Source organism: Pseudochaenichthys georgianus, chromosome 1 (genome assembly GCF_902827115.2).
Source record: "Pseudochaenichthys georgianus chromosome 1, fPseGeo1.2, whole genome shotgun sequence".
NCBI lineage: Eukaryota > Metazoa > Chordata > Actinopteri > Perciformes > Channichthyidae > Pseudochaenichthys > Pseudochaenichthys georgianus.
Genome location: NC_047503.1, coordinates 15,362,024 through 15,374,846, shown reverse-complemented (window position 1 = coordinate 15,374,846; position 12,823 = coordinate 15,362,024). Strand labels below are relative to the sequence as shown.

General features: G+C 41.9%; 1 protein-coding gene across 1 annotated transcript in view; it reads left to right on the top strand.

The window, feature by feature from the left end:
• Nucleotides 1-2,235: 2,235 nt before the first annotated feature.
• The window catches only part of xylt1 (xylosyltransferase I), a 95,372-nt gene continuing 84,784 nt past the window's right edge, over nt 2,236-12,823 (top strand). Inside the window, exon 1 of the mRNA XM_034094064.1 lies at nt 2,236-2,564. Within this exon, the coding sequence (XP_033949955.1) occupies nt 2,280-2,564 (285 nt within the window). The 5' untranslated portion in view covers nt 2,236-2,279. The remainder of the gene's footprint in view (nt 2,565-12,823) is intronic.

Below are 12,823 nucleotides of genomic sequence, written 5' to 3'. Positions count from 1 at the left end.
CACGTCAGAGAAAGACTTGAGAATTATTTATAAACACACACATTCCCAGCCAGGGGCGGCGCCAGGGGGTATCTAGGAGTTGTTATAGCAACTCCAACAATTGGCCTAGCAACGGCTTAGCAACCCCATTGTTTTGATATGAAAATGTATCATATTTATACACATTCTCGCAGCCCGCGAGAATGTGTATAAATATGATACATTTTCGCGGGATCTATCAGGGGCGGGTCGTTGTAATTTACTGTGTGAACTGTTACTTGGCTAATTCTCAGTAGATCGAAAATGGAAACATTTCTCACAGTCACAAGTCAGCGTAAACGACCGCGTTCTCCAACGGAGCCGGTCCAGCCGGACAACCCTGCTATCCACAAGGATCCCAATGTTCACTATGAAAACCGGGAGGATTGGGACCACGAAGAACAGGTGCCCCCGCCAACTGACCCGCTGCACCCGCAGCAGCAGGACCAGCTAGCTGCTACCACGAGCTGCAGTGGAACTAGCGCTGCTCCTCTCCGCACCGTGATGATCCACTGCCCTCATTTCCTCCACCCTGCTCTCTGCAGAGCTCCACTCCAGAATATACAAATTCTGCTAGTCAGTGATTCTCAGACACAGTGTCTCACCCTTTGAGCATCTCGGCAGAAATGAGCAGTCACTCCTCTCAGTTACAAATGGTCATTTTAAATGAATCAAGAATGTGTTGTATTTTCCGACATGGCGCATTGTTCGAGGCGTGCTGACAGTGAGATCTAACACGGGGAATTGTGAATGAGGAGAAGAGAACTGAGAATGAGGAGGAGGAGGAGAGTCACAGAATGAGGCCAGAGAGGAGGAAAAGTGCGTTATTTAGGCAATGTTGTTGGTGGGAGTTAGGGAGAGACCGCCCCTTCCAGGTGTGTGTATGTGTGTGCGTTTACCGGTGTGTGTTACGTGAAAGTCATGAGTGTTACACTATTGATTGGTTCTGTAAATAAAGAGAACGTTTTCGACATTGAAGGCTTGAATGATCTTGAATAGCGGTGAACGCTATAATATGAACAGGCTCGTGCTTGGCCCACTGGTATTGTTTGTATATTTTGAAAATTAACTAGCAACGCCGTGCTGTCATATAGCAACTGCTAAGCTACTGCAGCAAAAAAATCCTGGCGCCGCCCATGTTCCCAGCAAGTAGGAGGCAAATTACTAGAGCAAGTTGAGCAAGTATTTTTTCTCAATTTTTCTCAAATCCAATGGCAAATCATGATTTGATAAGTTCATCCATTGCAGGCCTAATACATGGCAAGCAGCAACGTCTGTGGTGTCATGTGGATGTGTTTGATCCAAACTTTAAAACTATTTTCATTCCTTTTTCCTAATTTAACCGATTTATTCTATATAATTTTATAGAAAATACAGCTTTTTGCCCTGAAAATGTACATCTTTAATCTTTGAAATGATGGCATTTTTACAGTTACGGTTGTCCATTCATTTATATATGTGTTTCACCAACAATGGCCTGTATAAACCATCTAACAAGAGAGAAATGTACCAAGAGGACTGAAGTAGCAACTTTCATAGTGGCTCGGAGCATGAGGGGTGAAGCCCTCTTAACACTTTCCTGCAAAGGAGTAAGAGTAAAACCAAGTACACCCGGCCAGGGGGGTTATCTCTGAATTCATATCACTAAGCTGTAGCTTACATTCTGTAAGAAAGCAAAGCAAATAGTTTTTGCTTTTGGATTCCATTTGGGATCTAGTCAGTAGGTTGTAAAATAGAAATTATATTTCCAAAGTTCGAGAAGCCGTACAAAAAAATCCTTTGGGTTGTTTAAATTAGTTTTTTGGTGCCCGGGCGATATCACATCAGGGGCCCCATAAATCCTGGCTACGCCCCTGTTGGGAGGGATCAGCATGTTTCTAGAATCCTGGAGGCCCAATAATAGGCTCCTGCTGCCTTGTAATAATGATATTAAGCAATGAAATTTCAACATTTGCAGGTATTTGGTCATTATCAGAATCCCCTCTTGAAGGAAAACATTTTCTCACACACACAGAACAGAGAGTAGCCTGCAGCATCGCAGACCTCCTCTCACCGAGATCCACCACACGGTGGCCCTGTGCCTCTCCTTCTTGATGCTCCTCATCGCCTCCGCCACTGTCAAAAGCTCAGACTCGCTCCCTCCTCCCTAACCCAACACCCCCTCCTCATCCTCCTCCCTCCCTATACTTCCACTCCTTCCTCCCGTCGCGCTGCGCACAGCCACAGACGCTCCTCCAGCTCCGTGCAGCCCCGGTGCGAAGATGGTTGGCGGCTTATGTGCTCGCAGGTTGGCCCGCCGGTCTCGGTCCGCCCTGATAGCTGCCCTCACCGTGCTGCTGGTGCAGACACTGATAGTGTGGAACTTCAGCAGCCTCGACTCCGGCGAAGACCGGGAAAACGGAGGCTCCAACGTGCGGGAGAAGAGGGACCGGGTCGCGGGCAACAAAGCCGCTGGCAGCGACTATTTCCAGCATGGGCTCCAGCAGCGGCAGCGGCAGCATCTTCAACCGCCCGGGAAGGGGTCGTCTCGCCACATACAGCAGCCGGTAAGACAGACGCGATGTATTCTTATCATATCACCGCTAAAAAAGACACCGTCTCGCCGGGGACTTAAGCCTTGAGGGGTTGGCAGGCAGGTCAGAACATCTCCAGTTTTCGCTTTTGGGAGAAAAGCCCACGACCGGGGCCTCAAAATGAATAAATGTGTGACTGTTGTCACTTGAACGGAGGCTGCAGCGTAGGAAATGATAGGGTGTCTGAGCAAGACAGATGCAAGCGACCCCTGTTTACTCTCGAGCATCCTCCACTGAATGCTCGCTGAAGACAGGAGCCACATTGCGCAGTTTGAAGCCCAGACTTCAGCTTAAAATGTCAAATAAGCAGGGCATGACATCTGAACTGAGCGTAGTTCACTCCAGTTCAGAATGATGATAGCAAACCAGGGTGAATCCTTCCTTAAGATGCTAGGTGAGAGGGTGCCTTAATAGCAGATTCCCTGGATGGGGTTGTAGCCCTTACCTGTCATGGTCTATTTGATATTTCAAGTCAAATACATTAGCTGCATGGCTCAGCAGCACTGTTTGAGCGAGGCCAAATTGAAACATAACCCAATTTGCAGAGTTGTTTTTGATGAGCGTACAAAGATTAGAGTCCTCTGTTGTCTGTGAAAACACAAACAGTTTGATTGCTAGTGGCAGCATGAGATGCAAAGGTCAAGATATGATTGTGGAGCCAAAGCGAAAATACAGACTCGCATATAATGAATAAATTAAGTTAAAGATGGCTTGTGCTCCTTCAAAAGTAGAGGGGATGTAATGCCATGCTTTGCTTATTGAGCATTTAGGAATTGGCTTCCCCTAAAAATAAATCACAACCTTATCCCTGCAATTTAAATTCTCCAAAATCGTACATTTGCCCGCGTGGTCTCTCAAGCCCTTTGGCTCTTGCCCCTACAGAAATTGGACATAGTTGTTCCTGGCAAGTGTGCCGCACTTCCCCCTTCTTCCCAAAGATGCCAGCCATTCAAGTAGAGCCTACTCCTCTGCCACAGTGCAACCAGTAGATAACCGGCTGTGGTGTAGCATGATACACTGTGGCCCCTGCCAGTCACTCGGAGCCGTGCACTGTATCATCTGTCTCCTCCGCAGGTTTCACAGTGACTCACTTGCTTATTCTGATACCACTGTTTGTCTCACCTGACGGCGTCTCCACAGCCCAAAGTCACATTAAGGACGGCTTGTATTTGTTGGAAAATCCTCTAAAGGAAAAATCACTGTAATATCACTATAATAGTCCAGCAGGGAGTCATTAGAGAGTTTACATTATGACACTTCAAGGTGTTATTATTTTCTGCATTGAATAACTGCAATAAGGATGACACATTAATTAGTAATGCAATGACATAACGGGAGGATCAGTCAGTCTCAGAATACGTCAACACCGGTTTGTCCAAATGTATTTTGCTGTTAAGACACTCTAGATCTGCACCCATGACCTTTTTAAAAGAAAGGGCTTGCATCCTCCATCACCTCGGGGCACTTCACACAGCCAGTATGCCAGTCAGTCCACCAGCCTGCCCGCCTGTCAGATTGTCAACCAGCGCTCTGCAGTTCTGTGCCCCCACGGACTCTTCACATTCAACTGGTCGCCCTAGGCCACATGCATTCCCCTCAACTGGTTAATCACTGCGTTTCTGTTCTTTCTCCCCTTGTGTGCGTTTCCGTCAGTGTGTGTGTGTGTGGCATGGCACGGCAGAGTTGACCAGCCTAAGGGTGACGCATATGCGCCAACTGATGCTATATCAGGCACCGCGCCTGCGAGAGGGGAGAGCAGCACTTTGATCCAGAATAGAATGAGCCAGAAACTATAGTATGACAATGGCAGAATTTCTATGTTCTAACTTGTGTTGGACCAAAAACATTGTGCATAGCTTTGGATGTGTCATCACAGCAGGCCTACAGATGTCATTAGTGGTGTCCCGCTGTGCCTCTCCAGGGAAATGCTGCGAGAGCGAAGATGTTGTCTTCTCCAGTCCAACAGACGCCACAGCTTGTTTTTCTCTTCCAGCTGCCTTATGTATCTGAATCGCGTTTATGAGATGATTAACTGTGAGCGTTAAAGGGATTGTTTACCTCAAAATAAGTATTTTTCCTCTTACATGTAAGGCAAGGCAAGTTTATTTATATAGCACTTTTCAACACAAGGCAATTCAAAGTGCTTTACAAAAAATGAAAGACATTAAGCATTAAAAAAGGAAAAGCTAATAAAATAAACATTAAAAGGAAAAATACATGGATAAAAGTTACAGTGCAGTTTAAGATATGAATAGTTCAATTAAAAGCAGCGACAAAAAGAAAAGTCTTCAGCCTGGATTTAAAAGTAGTCAGAGTTGCAGTGCCATTGTAGTGCCATTTGTCATTTATCAATCTACATTGTTTCTGTGTGAGTTTCAGTGTCGGAGGATATCGGTCAAGGAGATGTCTTCCTAGTCTCAAATATAATGGAATTGCAAAAAATATATATAAAGAAATTAGACAGTTCACCCAAATATCCACATTTTAACCCTAACCCTCTTACCTGTTTTGCTATTTAACAATCTAAATTGTTATGGTGTAAATTGCAAAATGTAGGAGACTGGATTCTCTCGAATATAATGATGGCACAAGTCCATCTAAAAACACTCAACAGCAATGTCTCTTTCCAGGAATCATGACCTGCAGAGTCAAGACATCCACAGATCATGTTGTGAGCTGTGTTTTGTAGGAAATGTTTGGTAATTTGTCTTTCTACCAAACGGAGCATGAGCCTTCTCAAGTAGATCCACGCTTGCTTCTTCGAGGTGAGCCGGTGGGCGTTGTAGTTTGTCAGAGAGAAAATAGTTCCTACATGAAATTGCTCACAACAAGGTCTGTTTAATATCTTGAGTTACTTGGGCCTTATTTCTGGAAAGACACATTACTTTTGAGTTTTTACAATGTATATTTTTTGATTGCCATTATTATTTGTGAGAGTATCCACTCTCCAATTTACACCGAAACGATTAAGATTGTAGCACAACAGGTACAAGTTAAACATATGAATATTGGGTGAACTGTCCCCCTAATTCTCGGCTGTGGCAGATTGTTGCAGTTTCCTCATTGGAAATATCTATTTCATGTAGGAACTATTTGTTTTGTAACAAACATCTTGTCCTTGTGTAAATGTACGCTTTTCTACTGAGCAGTAATACGTTTAGAGGGTGTAATTTGTTAGAAAGATAATTATTATATTCGAGAGAATCTCCAACGCACGCTACCAAAATAATTTAGATTTTTGTTAAGCAGTAAGAACCTAATGGTTAAAAATATGGTTTTTTAAGTCTTTTAAGTTTTGGCTGTGGCTACCTGTTTAATATTCCCAATCAGAAATGTCTACACCTAATAATTAGTCTGTCTTGTTTTGCCTGACATCAGTTGATGTCAGGCAATCGCATCAAAGTCATTATTAATAGGTGCTTATTAAGGCGGTCCTGGTTTACAAAAACTGTTCATGTGCCAGATTTGAACCAGCCTAATTCCAGCAGGAGTCTCAGTAATGCTTTGAAAATGCTCTGGCTGCGAGCTTCACATCTGGTTGTCAGCGGTTTCTTTCCATCTGCTGCTGGTAGTCATATACTGTCATGATCCCCAGGAGCCCAGCGGGTGGCCAGCTCACACATGTTGTAAAGAGTTTCCCTGTTACTCATGGCATTACATATAACATTACTTCTGATGTACACATTTTCCATCGCACTGAGCTTTCCTAATGTTTCGGTTAAGAGGAAAATCCATGTGAAAATGCTCAGTTTTTTCGACATCTTCCCACAGTATGGTGATAATACATACATTGACAAGCTTAAATTGCAGAATATATTTAATATTTCTATCATAGTTTATCATAAAGATGTTCACCACAGTTATTTTCCCACAGGCTCACGTGGCTTTGCTGCAGATGCAAATACTGCCAGGAGATATATAACTTTAATAGTCTGAAACTGACAGAAAATGTTGTTCAGTGTCAGAGAGAGAAACGCCGGATTTAGAGAAGCAAAAAGTGGAATGAATTCAGCTTCCAGGGGTTTCCCATATGTGAGAGTAAATGGCCTGGTATCAATGTTCTTTTGTAACTTTATATAACACTTATTATTGTATTGTGGTGGCATTATACTAACCACAATCAAAGTTTCTCAAGCTGTTTTTCAGGATTAAATGAGCACTTAGATAAAGACCGTCAGAATTAACATTAAGGGGATTGGAAATTAAATACATTTGGAAACGCTTCAGTCATGCTGGCATTATCGTTTACATTTTAACAAGTACAAGGAACAATGCACTGAACATATGTTTTGCATTTAGGAGCTTAACTGAAATTCATTGTAGCTTCCAGTCTATTCTCCAACCAACACCACAACCACCATGTGATTCACCCCACCATGATCACAGTGCTGACTCACCCAAACACCCAAAATCATGCACAGGATGTTATACTGTATACGTGGATGCAGGGAAGCAGCTCCGCACACCCACTTATACATTTATAGTAACATACACATGCAACATCCTCTTTTATTTTCTAAATATTAGAGTGCAAGCACAACAGGCTTTCAGACATTGTCATTTGTCAGGTTTTTATCCGAACGTATTGCAAATGAGTCAGCAAATGAAAATGGGAAAACTGTTTGGTTCCATTTGCTGCAGTCGTATGATTTTAAGGATGTGAGTCGTCGATATAAGCAAAAGTGCCAAATGTCTTTTCTAAAAACCATTAAGCGACAAGAAAATAGTGAAAACACATGTAGAATAACTTTTCTATTAATGTGTCACTGTCAATGTGAGGAAGGTAACATCAGATCTGAATGGGGCTATTTTTCATTTGTTTCTTTGGAACAGAAGCTTCTGTTAAAGTCACATGGTTTATGTATTTTACATTGTATTTTTTTTTTTTTATTGAAATGTTAAGCCTTTTTTGGTATATACACAGGCTTTTGATGCACATACTCTTATGGATTATTTAATGTAGACTTCTTCCCAAAGAAAGCAATTAGGCTACTGTTGTCTGCTTTGCCATTGTAAAATTTAGTAAAAAGCGGTCGGATAGCAATTAACAGACTGCGACAACATGGAGGTAATGATTTGAACACCTACGATTAGAGAATAGTGGATAAAGGCAAGGTAAAATGCAACTTCATTACCTTAACGATAGCTTAATGTCAGTCAGGTATAGTAGCATATACAAAATGTCAATTCTAAGCCAGTAAAACGAAACGGTTCTTCTGATATGTTTGAACGAAACACATTGTTATGTGTTTCGTTCAAATATATCAGAAGCATTTATTTTTCCCTAGGTTTCATTTATTCAATGTACTGTAGATATAATACAGAATACAAGTTTGCTATTGGCTGGTGTAACATTTCTTATGTCCAGCATTCCCCTTTTTTGTTCCCTCAAACCTGACCTTCACTTTGTATCAAAACCTCCTTTCTTACTATATATTTCCACACATTTTCCAAGTTCTCACATGTGTTCTTGGTAGCCACTTTAGCTGTGGTAATGGACAGGTAAATTGTCACTCCCAGAAAGTAAATCGCCTTTGAGTGCGAGCCATTTCTGCTTTAAACAGACCTTTGAAATACATAATTACAGTCCAGAGACACCCAGAAGATGCACTGTGATTTAAAATCTTAAACATCCGAATCATTACGTGAATAAAGTGTTACTTTGTATAACCTGTAATGAGGGAAAAGTAAAGTACAGCCTGCACATCAGTCCATCCATCTGCTGTGATTTCGCAAATAGGAGAGCTTCTTTTTCAAGTGCCGTTTTTCTTTTTTTCACATGGAGGTGTGAACGTATTCAGATCTGAGGGAGGAAGTGCACATCTCAGACTTGAAAGAGACTCATCGAAAAACCCAACGCACTTTGATGTTGAAGTGTAATTTGAAGACCATCAGTCTTCAAAAACCTGTAACAGGAAGACTTTTTATTATCATCATATAGCAGTATACTGTTAAAACAGTCATTTTATTTCACTGAGCTGATCACAGGCAACAAAGTCAGCGCTAGTATGGAATCCCACAACTCCACACTATGTTTAGTTTGTTGAATGATTTAGTACGTATCCATAGCAGCTCAAACATCACAACATGGACACTTCCCTGCGAAGCACTTCTTCGAGCACAGGTGCTGAAAGAACTTCAGGGCTCCTCAGTGTGGTATCCATGTAATCCATTCACAGCCTCTCTCTCCCTCACTGACATCCTCTGTCTCTCTGTGCTGACTGTGTATAAACAGAGGAAGAACCATTTAACTATTCAACATGTGTCAGGATGCTAGAAATACTACACACTCAGGAGCAGAAAACGTGTTGGCATGACTCACACGGTCCTGCGAATAAGTTGACTCCTGCTTAGAAATTAGAGAAGAACAAGTTCTATTTTCCTATATATCTAATAGGGCAAATGGGTAAATGCATCATCAAGTTAATGGCAAACTATGTTGAAGGCTTAACGTCAACAACACAATATGAACAGTTTTAAAATAAAAATGGCTTGGAAGTAGAGAAGTCCGGAAGAGTGGCGCTGGTCAAAATAATGAAAAAACTATTTTGAGCTCATCATGAAGTATTTTGGGATTGTCTTTTTCTTGACAGCTGACTGCAAAAGAAAAAGACAATCCCACGATGCTTCATGATAAGCTCAAAATAACTTTAAGAATCCCAGAGAAGCTTCTCTGGGTTAAGATTCTTTCAGTTGGATGTTTTGAGTAGAAATGGAAACAGTCGATTAATCAACAAGTTGGACATGTTGGTGTTAGTCAACAAAGGTTTCATTCGTGGATGAGTCATTTTTTTTAATTCTTTTTTTCTTGCTGAATGACTTATTTCCACAAAGGTATGATCTTTAATAAACAAAAGATTCAGAGTTGCGCTTATGCAGGATTCTTTGTGGAGAAACGTACACAAATATTAGTTGAGAAAAAGCATATGAGGGTAAGTTGACTTCCTTAAATCGAGGGAACCCCTAGTTTTGATGTTGGCGGATAGCATGTCCCCTCCTCCCATGTTTTTCCATAATCTCCGCCTATTAATTTGTCTGTGCGTTTGTAAACCCAAATCCCATTACTTCAACAGAAATCCGAACATGCAAATGTTACAACAGATGTCTGAAAGGGGCGAGGAATGGATAAAACCAACTCTGGCCTTTTTTGTGACAGTACAGTTACAAACTAATGTGCATGTCGGAGTGGGGCTTAAAAAACACACAGTTTAGTGTCCTCTCTACTCAGTGTGACTGTGTACGCCTGCATGTCTGCTTGTGCTCAGCGGGATGCCTTTGTATGCCTCATCTGTAACATTTCAAAATCAAAGATCATAAGCACCGTTCATCTCTCTCCTGTCAAGTCTATTCAAACAAAACCACCCATTACCACCAATTAGAGTTTCTCCATGTCAACTACTACAGCCTGTACCCCCCCCCCCCCCCCCACCCTCCGGCCGACAATCTTCCCCTCATCCTCCCATCATCCACGCCGGCGTTACAGATGGTTTCATTCCCCAGCACATTAATAACGCATCATCCAGAATGAATGAAGCTATATAATACCTAGCGTTGCCAATAATCCCAAAGGTAAGAGGCTTAGCAGACAGCCCAGAGAGAGAGAGACGAGGAAGACGAGGAGGACGATGCTGGTGGGGAGCAGAATTAGTTTTATCTTAAGTCGGGTATTCATGATCCATGTTGATATTTAGTGCGGAGCTAAAAGCCTGTACACACACACAGGTTTGGACCAGACCACCACATGGAGGGGTTATTAGGCCAATGGCTCAACTCCCCTCCTGTTAAATAGATACTGTATTTTTTAAATGGAGATCAGTGGCAACTGCTGCAACACATGTGAAGTTCAGAATGTAACATTTATCATTATAACTACATGTAAAAAGAAATGTTTTTAAAAATATGTTTACTTAAAGGATGCTTTTGTACATTTATTGAAGTGTTTTGAATTTTAATGAGATAATTGTAACCTTAAACTTTGATTTATCTCTTGGTTTTTTAATGTACAGTATATTTAACTTTTATTTGTTCCGTTTTTTATGTGGTTTTAGTTGTTGTGGGCCACCAGGGTTTCAAATGGACTGGGTGCTAACTCTAAGGAACAGTTTGTATTAAAACAAAGAATAAACAAGAATGCGAGAACTGAGACTCAGGGTACATCATGATGGGCTTTTTATTTTTAAACCCATGCACACGCCATGTGTCTCAGAGCATAACCTGAACTGAAAAAACGAATATTAACTCTGTTTGAACTCTGAAAACTAAATGTTAAGGTCCACAGCTTCTTATTGTGTGTAACAATTTCCTAAAAAAACATAACAAACTGACAAAGTTAAACCAGTGTTGTTAATTTGTGAAATCACCACCGCACATTCCTGCTGAAGTGTCCTATCATTAGGGTTAGGGTTACGCTTGGAAACGTTGAAGTCAGAAAGCTTGCGTTACGAACTGAAGGCGTGGAGTTCGAACCCCAGGAAGACCACCAGCCTTGAAGCCATTTTAACAAAGTCGCCAAACTGAAGAATTACACCTCCTATGTCATTGGGTTACAATATAGACTTGCATTGCAATAAGTCATATTACGAGTATGAACACTTAAATAGCCCTTTCATCAACAGGTCCTAAGAGTTGCAGAATTCACCGACGTTTTTTTACATGTTGCTGTTCATATTAATGGCAACAAAAAGTGGCTGTGAGGCAGGTTAAGGAAATTATTGCGGGAGATCGGGGGAACTTTATACTCGGCAGGATAAACTGGCTTCATGCACGATTGAGCAACTGTTATAGGAATGAACGGGGTACCGCCTCCAACCCTATATCCAATTCTGTTTTTGGTGGAGTCTGAAGGTCATGGCTGCTACCAAACTGGAGACGGCCATACCAACGTAAGGCTCCAGTGGCTTTATAGAAATTGTAGAATTCAGCATTATAATCACATTTTCATTTTAAACTGTCTTTAACTGAAACATCTCCTTCAGATATGAAAGGGCTTTAAAGGGCTTTTAAGTCCAATAGTTGAAAGTACATTTGACTACATTTCAAAGCATTAAGCTGAATCTCTAATTATGCCTAGAAAACTTTATAGCTGCAGACAACAAATGTACTGCAGCTTTAAAACAATCTCACACAAATCTTTATGTATAGACAGCAGAGGGGCTATCAGTAGTTAGTGCAATGTTTTATTGATAGTATTTTGATACACGATTTCCATAGCGACTTGTTTTCTAGGGAGGACACGTTTTTGTTCCTATAATGGAACATAAGTGAGTTTTCTCATTATGGTGAGAGCTGTCGTCTGCGCGGTGGGACATTCTGAGAAGCTGCGCTATAGTGCTTTTATATCAGGTCAGATGTAGTGGCAGTCATATATCCGTTTTGTTGCATATTTTAAACCCCTGTCACATTGGAATGGTTTCTATAGCGTCTATATTGTACCGCCTGTAGCAGTGGCTGTGAACTGACTTCTTTAGGGGATCATTTGACAGTGGGAAGTGTGTTTGTCTCTCAACCGTAATGGTCACATCACAGTGGAAAACACTTGACAGCCTCGTTGTTGGAGGGAGCGTACGGCAGATTGCCCAGTTGTCTGAAAAATGCTGCAGTGCCGCGACATTGACATGCAACACGCAGATCCACATGTAACACCCAAATGCACATGAACATGTAATCACACCCACACAGACTAATGACACTGAGCGCGAGCCACTGCCTTGCTATCTCCTCCTCAACACACCATGAACTAATCCCCATGTATTGTGTTATTCTAATAAGACAGGGGAGTTTGTGACAGAAGCAGAAAAGAGTACGTGGCAGTATGGGTGATGACCATGGCTGGGTAGAGATAGGGGCGATCCGGCCTGTCAGGGAAAGCTTTTGTCCTTCCAGTCCCGTGGAGCAAGAGGAGAGGAACTGACAGCAGCGCTTTTCTTTCTCCTCCTCCTCCTCTTCCTTTTTTCTTTCTTCTCACTACTGGAGCTGAATGCCAACAGCCCAGAAGACTTGTCTCTATCTATGATTAAGAAAGAAAGTGAGAGGAGAAAGGAAATAGAGGACATAGAGTCAGGCAGAGAAAGAGAGACATATACGCGAGACGCAAGACAGCCGGGGGAAGAAATGTTTGGGGGGAAAAAAAGAAAAGATAAACGTCTCATCCCTTTTACAAATCCGACGTCGACTCAAATCCCGGCGTAATCCTCAGGGGAACCCGGTTTGGTTTGAAGGCTTGTTAGTGTAGC